This window comes from Onychomys torridus, chromosome 9 (genome assembly GCF_903995425.1).
Source record: "Onychomys torridus chromosome 9, mOncTor1.1, whole genome shotgun sequence".
Lineage (NCBI taxonomy): Eukaryota > Metazoa > Chordata > Mammalia > Rodentia > Cricetidae > Onychomys > Onychomys torridus.
This window is the reverse complement of record NC_050451.1, coordinates 67,462,778-67,481,536: the sequence shown is the minus strand read 5'-3', so window position 1 is coordinate 67,481,536 and position 18,759 is coordinate 67,462,778. Positions and strand designations below refer to the sequence as shown.

At 41.4% G+C, this 18,759-nt stretch overlaps 1 protein-coding gene across 2 annotated transcripts in view; it reads right to left on the bottom strand.

Annotated features, from left to right (window-relative positions):
• Vwa8 (von Willebrand factor A domain containing 8) overlaps positions 1–18,759 on the bottom strand; it is a 346,670-nt gene that overhangs the window by 110,518 nt on the left and 217,393 nt on the right. For both annotated transcript variants that reach the window (XM_036198655.1, XM_036198654.1), the window contains exon 27: positions 1,166–1,274. In XM_036198655.1, coding sequence (XP_036054548.1) covers positions 1,166–1,274 — 109 coding nt within the window. The remainder of the gene's footprint in view (positions 1–1,165; positions 1,275–18,759) is intronic.

Genomic DNA, 18,759 nt, shown 5'->3' with positions numbered 1-18,759 from the left:
ACAAACGAAAAAACCCTCAATTGACTGATGATCACTAGTGCTACTTATGAAAGGTGGAATGTTTTATATACAGTTATAATCATTCAATATAAGGATAAGTAAAGGAACAAACTTAGTATTGTGACTGTCAGTTCTGGGTAGCTAGCTATGACTTCCTGGAAGAACCTTATAGGTACAACTAAACCTTCAATGACTTGCCTGCCTATAGTCCATCATTAAGCAAGACATTTGGACTACATCTTGGCGTCCATGTCCCCAATCTGGATTGTATCCAGGAGACTGGAGAGTCAAACTGTATCCCTCTCAAAACCTCGAAAAACCACTGCAGGAAGTGACCTGGGCTCTCTGATCACACACTTTGAGGACATTTGGGGGGGGCAGGAGAGAGGGGCAGCTCTCACAAGTCCCTGCTCCCCAGAGGGAACAGCAGATTAGGATGGACTCCCTGATTTTCTAAACACGACTTTAGCAGAAGAAAACATCTTTTTATGTACCACCACAACTGTTATTGTGTTAAAATGGCAGAATGTTGTAGTTACAACACAATCTTCAGTGACCACAAAATCTACTATACATAATTTTGGGTCACTTACAGGCCTGTTGACTATACTGTGTATGTCGATCCCCGCAGAGGGGACAGCAGCAGAGAGACATCTATTCTGAAACAGTGAATCCAGTGTGTCCCCCGACTTCTCCTCCTGCTGCTTCCTAATGATTGTTTAGGTGCCTGGCTTCCCAGAGGGGAGCTCTTTATAACTGAGATGCTCAGAATGCTTTTGATGGTAACTAAGGACTAGTAACCCTTTCCCTTTCATGGGAAGACAGAATCAACAATGTATGGCTAAAAATTAAAACAGCAAAACAAGTTAATGGTGTTAGCAAACACAAAGTAAAGACAAATATCACAGAGTAACCTTTTAAGGAAAATATACAATATACACGACTGACCTCCCTGGAACACAGGATTGGCTCATAGAAGTTCTGTTTGGCCAATAGCAATGGCCTACACTGAATTCCTTGGGGGTCAGACTGACCTCTAAGTTGGCACAGAAGCTCAAGAGCCAACCACTTGGTAAGTCGTTCCTCAGACTCAGGCAGTGTATCTACAGAATATTTGAAAAGTTTGTAGGATTTAACGTGTAGAGGAAATAATAAGGATTACAACCTTTATGTCAATGTGAGATGTTTCAACTGGACACAAGATCTTTTGCATCCCATTTCCAGCCTGACCAATGATCCAATAGCCCATGAACGTCTGCTCTGGGAGAGGCAACCTGTCAAAGGTAATTGGAAAAAAGTAAGCATTTCCCCTGCATTATCAAGAGTCTTAGTTAGGGTTGCTACTGCTGTGATAAAACTCCATGACCAAAGCAAGTTAGGGAGGAAAAGGCTTATTTGGCTTACCCTTCCACACCACTGTTTATCATCGAAAGAAGTCAGCACAGGAACTCAAATAGGGCAGGAACTTGGAGTCAGGAGCTATTGCAGAGGCCATGCTGCTTAACTGGCTTGCTCAGCCTGCTTTCTTATAGAAGCCAGGACCATCAGCCCAGGGAATGACCCTACCCATAATAGGCTGGATCCTCCCCCATCAATCACTAATTAAGAAAATGCCTACAGGCTTGCCTAAACCCGACCTTATGGAGGCGTTTGCTCAATTGAGGCCCCTCCTCTCAGATGACTTTAGCTGTGTCAAGTTGACAGAAAACTAGCCAGGACATCCAGTCGGGGGAAACACATGCGCCATCAATCACCAGCAGCACACATAAATTTACTTAGAAGTGTGTTGTGCTCCCTTTTATTTAGAATGAAGTCTATAACATTATATTTAGAGTGTACATTAGGATGAAAAGACACTCAGAAAATAAGACTACCCATTTCACCTTAATAACAACTATAATTGAGGTTAACTTATTTTCCATTTGAATTAATAAAACGTGCAGTAACTTTACATGCAAATTCTTGGTAGAGTATAGGAAGCCTTAAAAGAAATTGGAAGCTGGGTGATGATGGCGCACGGCATTAGTTCCAGCACTCGGGAGGCAGAGGCAGGTGGATCTCTGTGAGTTCGAGGCCAGCCTGGTCTCCAAAGCGAGTTCCAGGGAAGGCACAAAGCTACACAGAGAAACCCTGTCACGAAAAACCAAAAAAAAAAAAAGGAAATTGGAGCAATTAATTTCATTTTCAGTCTGTTCTTTTACATTTTGAATCAAGCAGCAACCAGGGTACATTAGTATTAGACCCTTGTTAGATGACTGTAAAGAAAAATCCCACAGACTGTTATTTGGTGATTAATATGTAATCTGTAGAGGAATGTTCATGTAAATGCATCACCTAGTGCTGAATATACCCCTGTAACCAGTGACCCAAACCCAGGACCCAGAAGTCCCCTGGAAGCCCCCTGGAAGCTACTCCTCTGACTTCTCATAGAATTGCTTCATCTCTGCTTTATTTTGTTTAAAGAGACACAACTTTTTGTTTTGAGTCAGATCTTACTACGTAGCCCAGGTTGGCCTTGGATGGACGCCCTCAGTCTTCCAAGTGCTAAGACTTCAGGCATGCGACAGTGGGCCCTGCTACAGCAAGTTTCCATTTCTTTTTAGAGACACAGTCTTGCTGTCTAGCCCTGGCTGGCCTAGAACACACCATGTAAAAGCAGGCTTGCCCCTGGCTTGTGACCTCCTCCCTCCGTCTCCCAAGTGCTAGACTTACAGACATGCAGTACTACATCTGGTTTAAGCAGTTTTGAAGGAAAGTGTTCACATACTAAAGCAAATACGGTAACAATAAAGTCTAAAGCGTCAAGCAAGCCTGAGAATAAAGCCTCATCCTTTATCCCAAAATTGAAAAAATGGGACCAGGGAGCTGTCATTTTCATTTAACCACATTTCTTATTCATGATAGGACCTAACAACAACAAAGATTCAGAGTTCAAAGTTCTTGAGGTGGCCATAACTCAAAATATGTTTTGAATAAGTATGGGGGTCATTAACAGAGTACATATTTTTTTTTTTTTTTTTCCGAGACAGGGTTTCTCTGTGTAGCCTTGTGCCTTTCCTGGAACTCGCTTTAGAGACCAGGCTGGCCTCGAACTCACAGAGATCCACCTGCCTCTGCCTCCCGAGTGCTGGGATTAAAGGCGTGTACCACCACCGCCTGGCTAGAGTTCATATTTGCACTTACAAGTTATTTTGTTTTCAGTAAAGTTGTGGTTGTGCATGCATTCCTATAAGCTAAATAGAACTATATAGCTTTGATTACTCTTTGCACAAGACAAAGGAATAAACATTCTGGTCAAGAATGCTTTTTGTCCCTTTGAAACATAAGAGGAAGATAGGGACCTTACAGTGAGTGTCTTCTAAGGACACATTTGATAAGTTATCTAAAACATATAGGGGCTGAGATGACTCAGAGGTTAAGAGCACTAGGTGTTCTTACAAAGGACCAGATTTAGATTCCCATCATCCACCTCGGCTCACAATTACCTCCAACTTTAGGTGTAGGGCATTCAATGCCCTTTCTGACCCCAATGGCCACTCCCTCCCCATACACATCAATGAAAATATAAATAAATAGTTATTTATTACTTGTTAATAATAAATCTTAACAAAGTCATAAAATACATTTTAAGTACCCAGGCCATGATCTTGATTGACAGCGGGAGGTTGCTGGGGCCAGGATGAATCAGAAGACTATGATGTGTGCTGTGGAACAATCCTTTCTACACTATGAATACGTATTGCTCTCATTGGTTAATAAAAAGCTGACAGGCCAGTAGCTGGGCAGGAAGTTAGACAGGAAAGCCAAACTGAGAATGATGGGAAGGAGGGCGGATTCAGGAGATGCCAGCCAGCCACAGAGGAAGCAAGACATGTAGAAAATGAGGTAAAAAGCCATGAACCACGTGGCAAAACATAGCTAAGAAATATGTGTTAATTTAAATGTAAGAACTAGCTAGTAGTAAGTCTGAGCCAATGGGCAAGCATTTATAATTGCTATAAGCCTGAGGGGTAATTTGGAAGTGACTGACAGGTATAATTGGGCTTATGGGACAGAAAGCTCCACCTCCAGTTACAGATGTGTTCTTTTAAATAAAGTAATAAAATGTGTTTCTGTGTTAACAGAGCAGATCCCCTAGAGTGGGATCTTCTTCTCTCTTCTGGTTTAGGGAACAAACTGTTACTTCAGTTTTTCTCCTAAGTTCACTGGTCTCCAAATATAGGAGGAGAAACATAAGGAGACACATTAATTTCTTTCTTAGCACAGTACTGGTGAATGCAAAGAGATCTGGGTTTTGTTCTTAGTTCTCTTAGTAACCACTTATGAAAAATTGGAAAAAGGATGCCAGCTAATGTCTCAGTATTAATGGTGTCATTTACAATGAAAGGTGTGTCTATATAGTCTTTAAGGCTTGTGTCTCAGTATTAATGGTGTCATTTACAATGAAAGGTGTGTCTATACAGTCTTTAAGGCTAGTGTCTCAGTATTAATTGTGTCATTTACAATGAAAGGTGTGTCTATAGTCTTTAAGGCTTGGAGCAGCTGTGACAATCACCAAGTGAGAAGCACCGCTGTAGGTTAAGGGCTTGCATTGCTCTGCTTCTCTGGAGTGACCGTGGTCAATCAGAAGGAAGGTATCACTACCTGATGGATGGTGGTGGTGCACGCCTTTAATCCCAGCACTTGGGAGGCAAAGGCAGGAGGAGCTCCAGGTTTGAAGCTAGCCTGGTCTACATAGTGAGTTCCAGGACATCCAGGGCTACACAGAGAAATTCTGTCTCAAAAAACCAAAAAAGAAAATATTTGCACCTACCAATCAGATGGGTCCTTTGATCCATAGGTATGCTTTTTTTAAAGTATAAAAGGGCTCTAAATAATCCCACTTGTTTGAAGACAATGGTTTCACATCTTGATCTAGTTACAGATAGAGAACTGCTTAAAAATAACCATTGGTTGATAACCCAGCATAAGAAATGAATCCAGGGCTGGGGATATATCTCAGTTGTATAGGCTTGCCTTACATGAGCAAAGCTCTTGGCTTGATATTCAGCATTTGAAAAGGAAACTAATATATTCACTAATAATTTTATAAATAATATCAGATGCCAATAAGAAAAAAAATCCATACATTTGAGAAAAGGTAATTTTTTTTCAAACCCAGTTCCTAATAACAATACCAGGGATATTCAGAACTCTGCTTAGAAGAAGTTGAAAACTCATTCTAAATAACAGTCATGGAACTCAAGCCCTGCCCAGCTATCTAAAAAAATAGCTCTGATTGGCTGGCAGAGTATGGGATGGGCCTGTAGATATTTCATATAAACTGCATCCAGAACCACACAATGACAATATTCTTCTATTGGCAATACTGACTACAGCTGAAGACACATCCCTTGTTCAGTTCCCATGAAGGTCTCAGAAGCTGTGGGGGATAAAAGACCATTTCTAACTTCCTTCCCTCCAGTAAGTTAGCAGTCAGAGGAGGGGGAAGCATGTGCTTGGAGTATGAACAAGCTTTGGAATAATCAACAAAATGCTGTGTGCATGGTTGTATCCTGGTAAGTAGTTAGCAAAAAGGCCTTCTTTTCCATTACTGAAATGTGTCATCCAATTCTGAGCAGACTTAAGTTTTTATGTTTGATTTGATTGACACAATGATGACATTTTTCATGATTTTAAGATTATGTCACGGTGCTGTTGAACTGTTTTAATGTCCTGGTTGGAATGATGTCTGGGCTTGATTTTAGTGGGGAAGAGCATGAACTCAGGGGCTATAAATAGAATCACTTTTTATTTTCAGTGTCATTCATGAATTTATGTGTTTTAAAACAATGATATATTTTAGTACTTGTGTTGTGATGTTTCTTAATCCCTTGTGGAAGCAGTAACAAAGATCTGAGACAGAGTTTTGAGTAAGAGAAAGGTGCATATCAAAATTATGACTTGGGTCAAATTAGAGGGCTTGAGCATGTCAGAGAAAGGAAAAAGGTTTGCTTTTTTAAACACACAGATAATCATAACACGATGCATATGGACACCGAAGTTAGGGTAACAAAGTCTAAAGGACATGTAAGAGCTCTGTCTCAGAAAAACTTCCAAAAAGAGGGGGGCTGGGTTCTTAAAGCACATGTTCTGGCAAATTTCTGCCTTCTCTGAACCTTTGCCAATGCTATTTCTGGAGTCTGAAAGAAAACACATGAAAAAGATTTGGATCTTTCCAGGGCCATTATGCAACTGGGAGTTGTTGACATACCTATTATCAACAATTCCTAAGACATTTCCTTACCACAAGAACTACTAATGTTCATGGAATAAGGGAATCTTGAGGGTAGTTCCACCAACTCAGAAGCTCAACAATTATTACCATCCTTGAGAAGAAAGAGGGTGACTCCAATTTTACTGGCCTCATTCATTCCTAACATCTTAAAATCTTTCACAGACCATTCCTGACACACTCTCCTTGGCTCTTACCCTTTCCTCATAGTCTAGGCCAACCTGTAACTCAGGCCTACTTTGAACTACTTTTTGCTATTCCCTGAACACGTGCATTTTAATGCTTCTCCAAGCCAGTTCCTCTCTCTAGAATTCCATTCCGCTACCACCCCTTCAGTGGGCTATCCCTTCTCCTGGAGACTGGGTCTCATGGAGCTAGCTTTGAACTCATTATGGAACAGAGGATGGCCTTGAACCCTAATCTGACTGCCTCTACTCCCCAGTGTTCAGATTTCAGACATGCACCACCACACTCAGCCTGGAGATCCTTCTCCTTAAGCTGCAATCCATTTATTTTTTATTTGCCTTTGAGTCCCTCCTCATATTTCATTCTGGGGCAAAAAAATCAACCAATTAATCAAGTCTTTTGCCTTTCTGGGTTTCCATACAAATTTATGCATATGAACTCAGAAAAGTTTTATAGAGTCTGTAATTTTCCAATTTAAGAGTAGAGAGAATACAGTTTTAGAGAGAATATATTAGAAATGAATCTATGAAATTTTTAATTTTTTTCCTAATAAAATAAAAAGTCAGCACAAGGCTGGGTAGGTGGCATATTGCCTATAATCTAGCAGGAGGAGTCTGAGCTACTGTAGGCTAACTAGAGTCTTAAGAGATAAACCTGGAGCTGGGCATTGGTGGTGCATGCCTTTAATCCTAGCACTCGGGAGGCAGAGGCAGGCGGATCTTTGTGAGTTCGAGGCCAGCCTGGGCTACACAGGGAAACCCTGTCTGGAAGAACCAAAAAAAAAAAAAAAAAAAAAGAGAGAGAGAGATAAACCTGGGCTATATATAGTAAGGTCCTATCTTAAAAACATACACACTTTTCAATACTTGAGTCATATGCTTAACAGAGAAAGCAAGCCCATTTAAACGTAAGCTAGTAGTAATGGGTATTATTATTAATTCTCAGTAGTGCCCTCCTTTGCCAAGAATTTCAGACTCTCTTTTCCGGAAAGCTCACAAGCCGCTGGCAAGCTTACATTGTTTTGCTAAACACAGTGTATATGTGAGTGAGCTTGTGTGTTTTCCTCCTCTATTCCTGAGTCTACATTTAGTTGTTAGTTTCATTTACAACGTGTGCCTCTGCCACCCAGAGCCTGCCAGGGCCACAGAAACACAGTCATCTGATTTGTGTGAAGCTGCTATTTTTGGCTGGCACTTCCCAGTACACCTCCTGCTTTCCAGAATGACCCAGCAGTCTCTGTGCAACCTTCCTGCCTTCCTCAGGCCAAGGCAGATGCTGACAGCTTGAACCACAGCCTCTGGTTGTCCTCCTCCTCGCAGATGCTGCCCGACCACAGTTCTGGATCCCGGCTTTAAACTTCATCCTTTTTCAAGTTCGACATCTTAGTCGTTTCAAATCCTGTCTTCTTTCCTTTGCTAATCATCTCCAAGGATGCCTGGGAGTGCAAACTCCAGTCACCTTGACTGGGAGTGTAGAAACTTCCTGAATGTCCCCCAGGACAGACTCACAGAGGGAAGACCCTAGAGAACAAAGGCATTCACTGCCAATAACACTTGTTTCTGATTCAGTAAGCTGATGATTCACGGAGCAGGGTATAGGCTTTATTCAATGAGTTCATTTAGGGTCCACTGATTGGCCACCTCATTCTCTCAATATTGTCCTTTCTGTCCTACTGCCACATGCCATTAGGCCCTCCATCAACAGAGGGATTTCTGCAGCTGCTTCCTAAGGAGACTGTATGCTCGGGTTCCTCACCATCCTGTCTATCATGTTCAGAAAATGAAAAAAGCCCTTTTCTCCCATGAACTTACTGCTGGCTCTTTGGCCTCAGCCTCACCACCCTGCATGCCCCCACTTCACGCTGCCAATCATGGAGTACTTGTACCTCAAAATACACCCATTTTCTTTAGCTGGGGCCAGTGAGATGGCCCAGTAGGGGAAAGGTGCTTGCCGCTAAGCCTGATGATCTGACTTTGAGTCCTAGGATCCACATGGTTGAAGGAGAGAACTGACTCACCCTAGCAAGCTGTTGCTGACCACCACACACTCTCTGCAGCAGGTTTGTGAGAAATAAAACGTAGTTTTAAAACATCAAATTTCTCTGCTTGGATTGTTCTCCCATCCTGCATGTGTCCAAGACCACAGAATAACATCACACACCGTCAGCTTCCTCACCTCTGTGGACTCTCCCCAGGGGCAAATGCCTTTTCCCAGTGACAGCTACAGCACGGCACATACCATTTGTTCCTTAACTACTTTCTCAGTTAACTGTGACCTGCTTGAAGATAACACTGAGTCCTCCTCACCTTTGGAGCTCCTACCGCCATACAGTGCACCCCCCCCCACCCCACCCCACCCCGTCCCTCAGCACTTAGGAAGTGTCTGGTTAATGAGTTAATAGTTGGTTACATCAAGACTACCAGTATTTTGACCTATTTATTTTCTCTTCTCAGAGGCAAACTGCAATTGGCAAATCTTCCCCATTGTGCTCTGAGTACCTCTTAACATTGCTTTCACTTAGAAGAATCTCAACAAGGATGCAGGCCACTGGCAAGCAAATGGGAAAGGGCTACAACAGGCTTTGGTGAAGGAGTTTCTACCTGGCCATGTGACCGGCTTTTATAAGACCTCACTTACAAAAGCTTAAGGGATTAAGAATAATTCTGTGCTGGGCAGCAGTGGCGCACACCTTTAATCACAGCACTCGGGAGGCAGAGCCAGGTGGATCTCTGTGAGTTCGAGGCCAGCCTAGTCTACAGAGCGAGATCCAAGACAGGCACCAAAACTACACGGAGAAACCCTGTCTAGAAAAAAAAAAGAATAATAATTATGCAGACTACTTAAAATGCACACATCTTGAAGATTTCTCTGTAGACTGGACACATTAACTATTCTTTTCCAATGAAGGAACTGAAACAGCTATTCATAATACAGCACCTACTCATAATACGGCGGCTAATCGTAATACAGCAAGAGACTATAAAGCAAAGTCTGTGAAAATATAACTGGTTGAAGAGCTGAGAATAAGTGACTGAGTGCTCTGCCATGAATGGGGCATCTTTATCAACACCTCCCATGCCGCACTCCACCAAGTTCAATGATTCTTCAGAAAAAGAAGTGAAAAGAATGTGAGGGTCAAAAGAAGAGGAGAGCTATGCAGTGCTGTCTTCTGGACATGACATGGCTGCTGTACTCATGGAATCGTAGCTATGGTTACCTGCCCAAGATCAAACCAACCAAAATTCCAGCATGGATGGGGTAGGAGCTCCCAAGGCCTACTGCATCTCAGGAGGAATTAGCAACAGACAGCTGCCAAGGGAGAAAGTTGTTCCTCTATAGCTCCTAGTAGGTTGCCCATACTCCAGTGGGTGGTTGCACATTTACAAACATATGGACGACATTGACTGGACTTAATGGGTCATTTACAAAGAAGAGAGATGGCTGGATGTAGTGGTGCACACCTTTAATCCCAGCACTGGAGAAGTAGAGACAAGTAGATCTCTTGGAGTCTGGAGCCAGCCTGGTCTACATAGTGAGTTTCAGGTTAGCCTGGGCTAAAGAGTAAAGAGATCCTGTCTCATAGAGGTGCCTGAAGTCAGAAGGGGTATGTGTTAGAGAGACTTGGGGAGCTGAAAGAGGAATTGAAGGTAGATATGATCATATTTCATTGTCTACATTCATGGAGTTCCAAAACAATACAAAATTTTAGGCCTCCCACATCCAATCTCTCCAGCCAGCCAGGCCTGCACATCCTTCTCTGGAATCTAGAAGGAAACAGAAAGCAAAGCAAAACAAAAACCTCCTAAAATTCATGTGGAACCACAAAAGACCCCAGATAGGCAAAACAACCCTGAGAAAGAAGCACAATGCTGGAGCCATTACCAGTCCCGATCTCAGACGGATTACAGAACCACAGTCATAAAAACAATAGGAAACTGGCACAAGAGCAGACCTGTAGACCCATGGAACACAACCGAAGACCCAAACATGAGTAGAAATAATCACAGCCATTTAATACTTGACAAAGATGCCAAGAATGAACACTGGAGAGCATAAAGTATCTTCAACAAATGGTGCTGGAAAAACTGATGTCCACATGCAGAAGAAGGAAATTAGATCTGTGTCTATCACCTTGCACAGAAACGAACTCCCAGTGACTCCAAGACCTAAATGCAAAACCTGAAACAATGAACCTGCTAGAAGAAAACACAGCCGTGCTTTCCATGACACAGGTGTGGGAAAGGACTGTCTGAAGAGGACTCATTTGCCCAAGAATCAAGGCCGACAACTGGCAAGTGAGACTTCATGACACTAAGAAGCTTCTGCACAGCCAAGGAACAATCAGTCTGGTGAAGAGGAAGCCAAAAGAAAGGGAGAGAGTCTTTTCTGGCTATACAATTGACAGAGGACTAGTATCAGGATATATAAAAGAGGTCAAAAAGTAAGACAAAACAAAACAGTCAATTAATTAAAAAAAAAAATGTGCCTGAGATCTGAATGGAGAAATCTCAAAAGAGGAAAAAACAAAAACAAAAACAAACAAACAAAAAAAAACCTGGCTAATCTCAAAAGATGTTCCGTGTCCCTAGCAATGAGGAAGATTTCTTTGAGCAACTTTGAAATTTCATCTTACCCCAGTGAGAATGGCAGAGAACAACAAAACAGTGGACAACAAACGTGGGAAAAGGAATGTTCGCTTGTTGTTGCTGGGTCCATTCACTGGTCCAACGACCCTAGAAATCAGTGTGGGAATCCCCAAAAGCCTGAAAATAAGTCGACCATGAGACCCTGCTATCCCACTCCTTGGCATGTGCCCTGATGACTTGACTCCATAGCTACTTGCTCAGCCGTGTTCACTGTGCCTCTATTCCCAATAGCTAGGCAGTGGGAACAACCTAAATGTCCTTCAGCTGATGGATGACAAATAATGAAAATGTGGTACGTGCACACTATACAATACTAGTCGGCTGTAAAGAAAATGAAATCACTTGGTTCCAACTTGAATCTTGTTTCCATATTAATATTGTTGTAACTATACTTTGAAGAATAGAAAGGCCCATTCTGTAAGTCATAAAGCCTGGTTCAATTATGAAGCTGCTTAATCATCTTCAGGTGTTCAAATTACTGTGTGTGTATATATATATATATTTTTGTTTTGTTTTGTTTTGGTCACTGTGTACATTAAACTTTTGGAAAATACTTTACTATGTAAAGTATAGATGGCCATTTTAATCTTTTAGCCACATACAGTTGGCTGGTAACAGCTTATTCTGATACAGAAATGCTTGGGCACCTGTGGAAAGATTGTGAAGGAGTGTGTCTTGCTTCAACCGCTGTCTTATTTATGATATGTAAGTAGAATAGAGCAATTGTTTGAATCTTTGTTATTTTTTGGTACCATTTCTCTAATAAAGTTCAGTATTTTAGGGGGAAAAAAAAGAAAGAAAATGAAATCATGAAATTTGTATGTAAATGGATAGAACTAGAAAAGATCATACTGAATGAGGTAATCTAGACTCAGAAAGACAAATGCTGCACACTCTTTTATTTGAGGGTTCTGGTTCCAAACCTTCAGATACAAGCTTAGTTCTCACCCCTCGTCTTTGCATCCGATGAAGACCATTACAGAAAACCACAACCAAGCCAAAGCGCACTATTGTGGAGCCCAGTCCCAAGAGATACAGCCACAACACAGCACCTGCAGCTAATGCCCAGTGAGTACTGTGGAAAATGGTAGGAGCTGGAGGAACAGGGAGTCTGCCGTGAGACTGTTGTCTTCTAGAAATGCCAGAAACTACACCTGTGAAGTCCCACCAACATGGCCGCCTACACACTAGCTCAACAAGGATGACACCAATAGACACTCTGACATGGACAGGGGAGAGTCCAGGAGGCCTCAACCCTGCACAAAGAACTACAGACAGCTAGGGAATGCTGAGAGTGGGAGAAAGGCTGCCCCAGGGAAGGGCACACCAACTGCTTAGCCAACACCAAATGATCAGCCCTGAAAATGTACATACAAGTAACATTATGTGGACTGAGCAGATTGTATTTCTGTATTCTGGAATACACACACCTGCCCGCACACACACGTGATTATAACAACAATTAAAGAACAGAGAGGCCATGAATTTGAATGAGAGTGGGGTAGGGGTGCACTGGAGGGTTGGGGGTGCACTGGAGGGTTGGGGGTGCACTGGAGGTTGGAAGGAGGAAAGGGAAGGAGGAAAGGGAAGGAGCAAATATACTTTCAAAAGGTATTTTAAAAAGTTAATTCTGAGATATCATCATAAGACCTTAGGCATTCTGAAAACGACTCTTTTATAAGTGAAAACAGACACGCAGAGTGGAGTTCCTTATCTTAGAACTCACAGTCAACACTGTGATCTTACTTGTAAAAATAACCCATCCCCCCCACCCACCCACCCAAGCAATCACTATATAAAAGGAAACAGCACCTAGTACCGTGGGGAAAGAAAAGGGCAGAGAACATTTTTGCTCTAATGAGATAAACAGTGAATTACTGATCATTCCAACCTGAAGAAAGTGAACTAATGCAAAAACACACCTGGCTGGGATGCTCTTTCTGCTGCTTCTCATACTTTGAAGACCCCAGCTGCTCTGTTAGAGAAACAGCGGTTGCGGTCGATAGCCCAACTACATAGAGTAAGTCTTTAAAGCAGGAAATCAAATTTAGACAGAGATCCTTGCAAAGACAACTCCAAAGGAAATCCCAAGAATTAGTCATTTCTAAGTAGATGGAGCTGCTCTGTCTGCAGGCAAACATACCCAGCACTGCTCTGCAAAGCAAGAAAAACACCAAACAATCCTGAAGTGCATGCCACAATGGCATAGAAATGGCTTTCATAACAGGACATTCTCAGCAACCTTCACTGGGAGTATTACTAACATCTGCTAGAACGGCTGGTAAAGTAATGATTGATGAATGGTTCAGGATAAAGAGTTTCTGCCCTTCAGCGTCCCTATGCAATCAAGGACAGCAAATCATAGAACTAAGAGTTGGATGAATCATAAAGATCACTTAATTCAGTGTTCCAGGTTTGGGTCCCCTTATGTACTCCCCCAATGAAGTCTATCCAGATGTGTCAGAGCCCAAGCAGCAGAGCAACAGGTCTCTCTTTCCTGGGTAGCCCCAGTTCCACCCTTGACACAGGAGCTTCTGCCTCAAGACAGGCTTACTCTGAGTGGTCATGATTTAGAGACAACTCACAGAGGCAGAGTATCAAAAGCTATTGGGTCCAGCCCCAGATAACTCTTTCCCAGAGTCCAGAGGAGACGCTGTAAGCAGCTGGGATCTAATCTGAGGGATATCGAATGAATCTGCATACACTCAACTCTTTTAATCCATTCACTTTATTCTTCTAAGTCAGTTCTACAAGTGCCGTGGGGGAACTGGTTTATATACACTTAGAAGTGGCAATTCTTTGGCAATACAATGTGAGGCTTGAAATTTTCAGGGTCATAGAGAAAGGTGACAAGATCCAAACACAGAGCAGTAATCAGCAGCTTTCATTTACAACCCAAGAGGGGAGTGACTAATGAAAGAGAGATTTAAGCTGAATTTGCACAAGAAACAAAGACTGGCACTTATTATCCACCCACCCTTGGCAGTTGTCCCATAGGGTCAGTGGAACATATTTACCTTATCTCATTAACTGGCAGATGGCTGAACACCATCCTGGAATTGCAAGCAGTAAATCCCTTAAATTAGGGTGTTGTGTTAATAAACCTGGGTGAAGGTAAGGAGTTAAGGATTTAAGGTTAGTGAGGCTAGTTTCTCCTATCTGTAGGCGAGATGAGCTTAGGGCATGCTAGTGCTCATCTATTTGTAGTCTGTCCTTGGGTGCTTGAGAAGTGTCTCAGATGAAATATTCTTGTCCGGAATGGCACTGGCCAGACTGTCTGCTAATGAAGATGACTGCAGAACGGCAGACTCTTAGTCTATGCTAGAATAAGAGGAAAAAAGCCCTGATTATGGCAAAGGAGTCTTGACTGTGTGACTGTCTTCAAACACCCCAAAAGTATGGGGGAAATTGTACCCAACAAATTATCAGCCACACTGTTGGAAGTTCTTGGGAAAAGAATCAAATGGAAAAGCTACAATAGCACACAAGAAATTCACTGTAGGAAACAGCTGATACATTCAAAAGCCAGTATCACCCAAACACCTTGAGTTTTGGCTTCCCTCTGGCAGAGGCCTTGGCTATGTCAGGTTTTAGCTTTGTCAGTATCAGCTGAATTCTAACCTCATATCTCTATGGCTTGCAGCAACAGAGATGGTACACAGTGATGTAAGACTGATCAGTTAAAGCTGACCACTTTAATAATCATAGCTTTGAAGACAGAAGTACCAGGTAATGGAGTCTATGTGAGCATGTCTTCAATTTGAAGAATTTGTGGGTGTCACTAGTTAAAAAAAAATCCTGACTGCAGGATATTTGTTGGCATCTTATAGGTAAGATGGTTTTATTTACTTCTAGAAGTGATGAAACACTACATTAAGTTGAAGGAACCTGATTAGAATATATTCATAAAATCACACACACACACACCCAAAAAATTCCAAGGTGTCTGGAAATAGAATCTGAAAGGCAAGTATAAAATTTCCAAAATATCTGAAAATCTTGACATCCAATGGATAAATTTGGAAAGTAGACAGTTGTGGTCTAATACCTGCCCCATCCTTATTATGTAAGACAAATTTCAATACACATGCACACTGTGTAGATTCAGGGAGTTGATATTGCTAATAATATTCATATGGCATGAGGTTAAGAGCTGAAAGATAGCATCTACAATCATTTTCGATACTTTAAAGATGTACTATATGGGGTTGGGGTGGGGCTAGCTCAGTGGCAGATCACATGCTTTGCATGCAAGAGGCTCTAGGTTCAGGCTCTGGGTGGCAGGCACATATGTATGTGCTCTCTCTCTCTCTCTCTCTCTCTCTCTCTCTGTTCTGTATGTCCTCATTTGGCATTTTTATGTTGATGCATACCAGCCCCAAACCTACTGTACTGAAATACCACAAGCTGACTTGATCTCGCATTGGCCACAGGTGAATGTGCCACTGGTCTGACCTCAGAGCAAGTGTTGTAGTGTGACCAACGCTTTACTGTAATAGAAGCAAAAGTCCCAAGAAAGAACAATTTTAGATAGATAGATAGATCTTTACTTAACTTTTCAGATAAAAACAAAATGAAAAATTCCAGTGTCAACAGAGTAGATGCTTTAAAAACAGAATGCAGAAGTGATACCTATTTTCTAAAACTAAAACAGTGTAGAAAGCCATACCCAAGTCGAGTGTAGCCACCACCACATTAAATCCCTTAAAGTACAGACCACCAAAAACTCTTCATAAAACCACTGGTCAATATACTTCTGTAACTCATCAATTCAAAGTTATATTATTTTGCTTAAAAGTGAAATTTCATTTTAAATAAAGCATCTGAAAGTGCAGTAGGAGAATGCCTAGCAACAAGACATCTGAGGAGTAATTGCAAGGCTCTAATAGGGCCTCTTCACCAGCAAGGGACACTTCTAAAGTGTAGTCACACAGAACAGTCATTTTTAGACGTGCAGGCTGTCTGGTGAGAACATTCGTATATGTCTGGAAGCATAATGACATTTAGCCATATCCAAAGAGTCACAAAGCAGTGATATAACTGGGTTTCTTTTTCTTTTGGAGAGTCTCTCACATGTTTTACAAATATGTTCATTGTGGTTAGAATGAGTATCTTAAGCTTCAAATCCAAGGAGGGAAGGAAATGGAGAAAAAGCAGAACAGGAAGCAAAGTGTTATACATCATTAAAGCTCTCATTTTGGCTATTTTTATTTTTCAACAAAGAAGCTTGAGAATGAAGTGTTTTAGAAAGAATGCCTCTTAGGAACACATGTCCTAAGATAAAAGCTCCAGAGAGATAAAACGACTGTAACAAGGATGTCTCAGGAACATGACAGAGCATCAGTGATTATAAAGGTCTGGAGGATCTATCCTCGGTTATTTCTGCTGGTGAAAAAACCAGTCGGGAGAGTGCTTCCCCAGCATCACAGAAAGCAGGCAAGATGACACATGCTTATGGCCCAGTGCTCAGTGGGCTAGCCTGGAATACAAGATGACCTGTCTCACAAAAATCAAACAAGAACCAAAAGAAACAAAAACAACTTCAAACCAGTTATTTCCGTAGGGTGGAGTAAGGGAAGCCTTTGGTTTCTTTTTATTTTTGTTTACAAAGTAGCAATAAGAAAGGTAGCTTAAGAATAAATGAAGAGGTACTGGAAGAGAAACTGAGTCAAGGGCAAGGACTCTGGGGCATAAAGAGTGGCCATTTAAGTGGGTTCAAGGTTGTGTATCAGTCAGGGGAGCAGCAGCAGCAGACGGCCTGGAAGCTGGAGGTCACCCTTCTGTGCGGCCATTCACAAAGGCCACAGCCTCAGGAGTTCATCTTGTGTTCCAGCAAGAGGGAGTGCAGGTGTGTGTGCTTCTTATACATACACAAAATTTATGCATCTACAAAAACTTCTAGAGTTCTTATCTTTTCTGCATTAATCATTCAGAGTCTTATTCAAGATCTTCCATCATGCTGCAAAAAGGAAAACTTAGATATATGCATGTGTGTACATAAGTGTGTGTGTGTGTGTGTGTGTGTGTGTGTGTGTGTATCACATTTCTTTGCCTTTATTTTGAAAGTGGTAATTTTCAGTGTCTAACAACTGTTTCAGAAGTTGCCAATAATTTGTTTAGACTGTTATTAGAATTAGAACATATACAACATGCAGGTACAGACACACACACACACACACACACACACACACACACACACACACCAACTCTGTCCCTGTTTTCTATGAGTCTGTGTCTCAAATTACTTATCTACAAATGCAATTGTATACATGGTATATGTATATGTGGATGTGTATATATAATAGGTTTATTTTGAGAATTATTTTTAATTTGTGTAGAGAAAACTGCCTAGAAGAGTATGTGGCATCGTTACCTACCTACAGTGTTTCTGATGGCATCCTATATTATCCCATTATCATTATCACATTAGTACAAGAATAAAAATGCTATAATAATTGCATTCTAAAATATTTACATTTTATTTTAGATGTATGAAATGACAGTTCCTTCATTTTAATTACTGTTAAGTATAATATAACGTGTAAGTCATTTAAAATAGAAATTGAGAAAATGGGCTTCCCATCCCACCTTCTAAGACATGTCTCCAGCATGACAAATTTTTCATTTAAAAGCACTGATATGATAGCAGACTGTTTACTATTAAAAGGAACTTCAGAATAAGAGATCAGTTGAGGAACAAACAAGGAATCTATGCTTAGAAAGTTTATAACTATATGCATAGGTACCTATGTTTATAGTAGATGGTCTGTATGCCTTTCCTTGGATGTATAGAACTAATTCTGTCATGTATGGAATATATTATATACATAAATTAAGTAGCATCACACACATAAAACACATATAAATATAAAAACATAAAAACAATGGTATTTAAAACTAAAGCATTTAGTTGTAATCCAAATATTCCCATGTCTGCCTATGACACTAAAGAACTCAGATTTGTATGACTACTTCTGGCACATAGCACTGATTATTCTGACTAGTTGTTTCTCTATAGAACAAATAAAATAATGAAATTGAGATTCCCTAGGAAGCATATTTCTATTTTGAAGTCACTTCTCCCAGTGTGCCCAATTTGATCATATTTACCATCTCTCTGACATGTCCCTTCTCATGTTTTGGAAACTGCCAAAGGGACAGATAGAACGAAACCCAAAACCAGCCTCAAGGTCCTAGGGAAATGGAGGGCTGAGTGTCAGTTCTGCCCCAGCACTGGGATCTGGGAATATGGCTGTGGATCCAGAAGGAGTACATTATGACCAAATCACACACACAAACCAACCAAAACTCCTCAAGTTAAAGCCAACAGGTCTGTAAAGCTCTATTAAACAAACAGGTAAATTCCTAATCACACTGGATCTTTAAAAAACTGTGCGTAGGCCTGGATACGGGGACTTTCTTTAGGTATTTCACCATTGCACCCTGGGGCACTAAAATGACATAGCCCCCCCCAAGCTCCATCCCCAGTCCCCAAGACAGAGTCTTACTACAGAGTCCTGGCTGTCCTGGAACTCAATATGTAGACCAGGCTATCCTTTAACTCAAGAGATCTACCTGCTTCTGTTTGTCCAAATGCTGGTATTAAACTCCTGGCTTGACATCACTGATCTTAAAACACCCCATTCATATTCT